Genomic DNA, 1708 nt, shown 5'->3' on the forward strand with positions numbered 1-1708 from the left:
CTTGATCATCACATATGCAAGTTATTTCTGAATGCTACAGTGAACAACTCCAAGCACTCCACTCTGAAATTGATTTCTCAGAAAGTGAAACTTTGTGTAAATATGATTGCTTCTTCCATGCAGCATTGGATTCTTGGCAATACTTATAGCTTATTTGTTGTCAATCATCAATTTCACAGACTTGCTTACCTTGATCTTCAAATCCTACAACAAGTTCAGAATCCAAACAACTTGACAAGCTGATAGTGTCCCTGCAATGTACTCAGCTTCACATGTTGACAATGCAACTATTGGTTGCTTCTTAGAGCACCAAGAGATGAGACCTCCCTGATACTTGAAGAAATATCCAAAAGTACTTCTTCTATCAACTCTATCTCCACACCAATCAGAGTATGAATAACATATAATATCTAAATTATATTTAGCACCAGAAGGGAACAAAACTCCACACCTCAAAGTCCCCTTAATATACCTCAGTGTCCCGACAACAACTTGGTAATGTGACAAATTTGGTTTCTTCATAAACCTACTCATCATTCCAACTGCATAGCAAATGTCAGGTATGGAATTACACAGACATCTCAATGAACCCACAAATTGTTTAAAAGTTGTAGCATCTAAATCATCACCCTTAACATCATAATCCAACTTGTGATTTGTTTCAGCGGGTGTGATTGCAGACTTCCAATTTATTAGCTTAAATCTTTTTAGAAGCTCAAGTTCATACTTCAGATGATGTAAAATTATACCCTTATCAGAGTATAAAATCTTCATCCCTAGAAAATATACAATATTTTCTAGATTAGTCATCTTAAACTCATTCATCAACACCTTCTTGAACTTAGCTATCTCATCTGAACAACTCCTTGTTAGCAATATGTCATCAACATAGAGACACACCAGAATCATATTGCTATTAGATGCATCCTAAACATAAACATCATACTTCATCTCACATTTTCTGAATCCTTGAAGCTTGAAAAATGAATCAATTTTTAGATTTCAGGCTCTAGGAGCTTGTTTCAGTCCATACAAGATTTATGCAACTTGTACACCATCCCTTCCTGATTCTTTTTCAAAAATATAGGAGATTATGATACATAAACCTCCTCTTGTAAAAGACCATTCAGAAATGCAGATTTCACATCTAAATGCATCAGAGGCCAATTTCTATTAGCAACTATAGCAACCACAAATCTGATTGTTTCATGTCTAGCTACAGAAGCAAACACTTCAAAGTAATCTAATCCAGATTTCTATAGAAATCCTCTAGCTACTAACCTTGCTTTGTGTTTGCCAATTGATCCTTCTGGCTTTAGTTTTAGCTTGTAAACCCATCTCACACGGATGACTTTCTTGTTCTTTGGAAGCTCAGTCAACTCTTAAGTCTTGTTTCTTTCTATAGCCTCAAATTCTTATTTCATGGCCTTCAGCTGCACTTTCTTCTTGAGAGCTTCTTCAGTACTAACTGGTTCGGAGTCTACCAACATGGAACATTGAATGACTTGCCCTTCAGAGTCTATCTCATTATCTTGCAACATGTCAAACAATGAAAATCTTCTTGGTATTTATTTGATTCTTTATGGCCTCTGAACTGGTTCAGAATCTTTTTCAGACACTAGAACAATATCAGATGTTGGACTACCTTTAGAGGTTAGACCACCTTCAGAGGCATGATCACCTTCAAAGTTATGATTACCACCAGAGT

The 1708-nt window shown here is 35.9% G+C and overlaps 1 protein-coding gene across 1 annotated transcript; it reads right to left on the bottom strand.

Annotated features, from left to right (window-relative positions):
• Positions 1-204: 204 nt before the first annotated feature.
• On the bottom strand, positions 205-810 carry LOC127131223 (secreted RxLR effector protein 161-like). The gene has a single exon (XM_051060155.1). The coding sequence runs from the start codon at positions 808-810 to the stop codon at positions 205-207; it is 606 nt and encodes a 201-aa protein (XP_050916112.1).
• Between the last annotated feature and the right edge of the window lie 898 nt (positions 811-1708).

Source organism: Lathyrus oleraceus, chromosome 3 (genome assembly GCF_024323335.1).
Source record: "Lathyrus oleraceus cultivar Zhongwan6 chromosome 3, CAAS_Psat_ZW6_1.0, whole genome shotgun sequence".
NCBI classification, from domain to species: domain Eukaryota; kingdom Viridiplantae; phylum Streptophyta; class Magnoliopsida; order Fabales; family Fabaceae; genus Lathyrus; species Lathyrus oleraceus.

Excerpts from the sequence above, each read along its gene's own strand:
- LOC127131223 (XM_051060155.1), bottom strand. The coding sequence starts at position 810 with ATGACTAATCTAGAAAATATTGTATATTTTCTAGGGATGAAGATTTTA.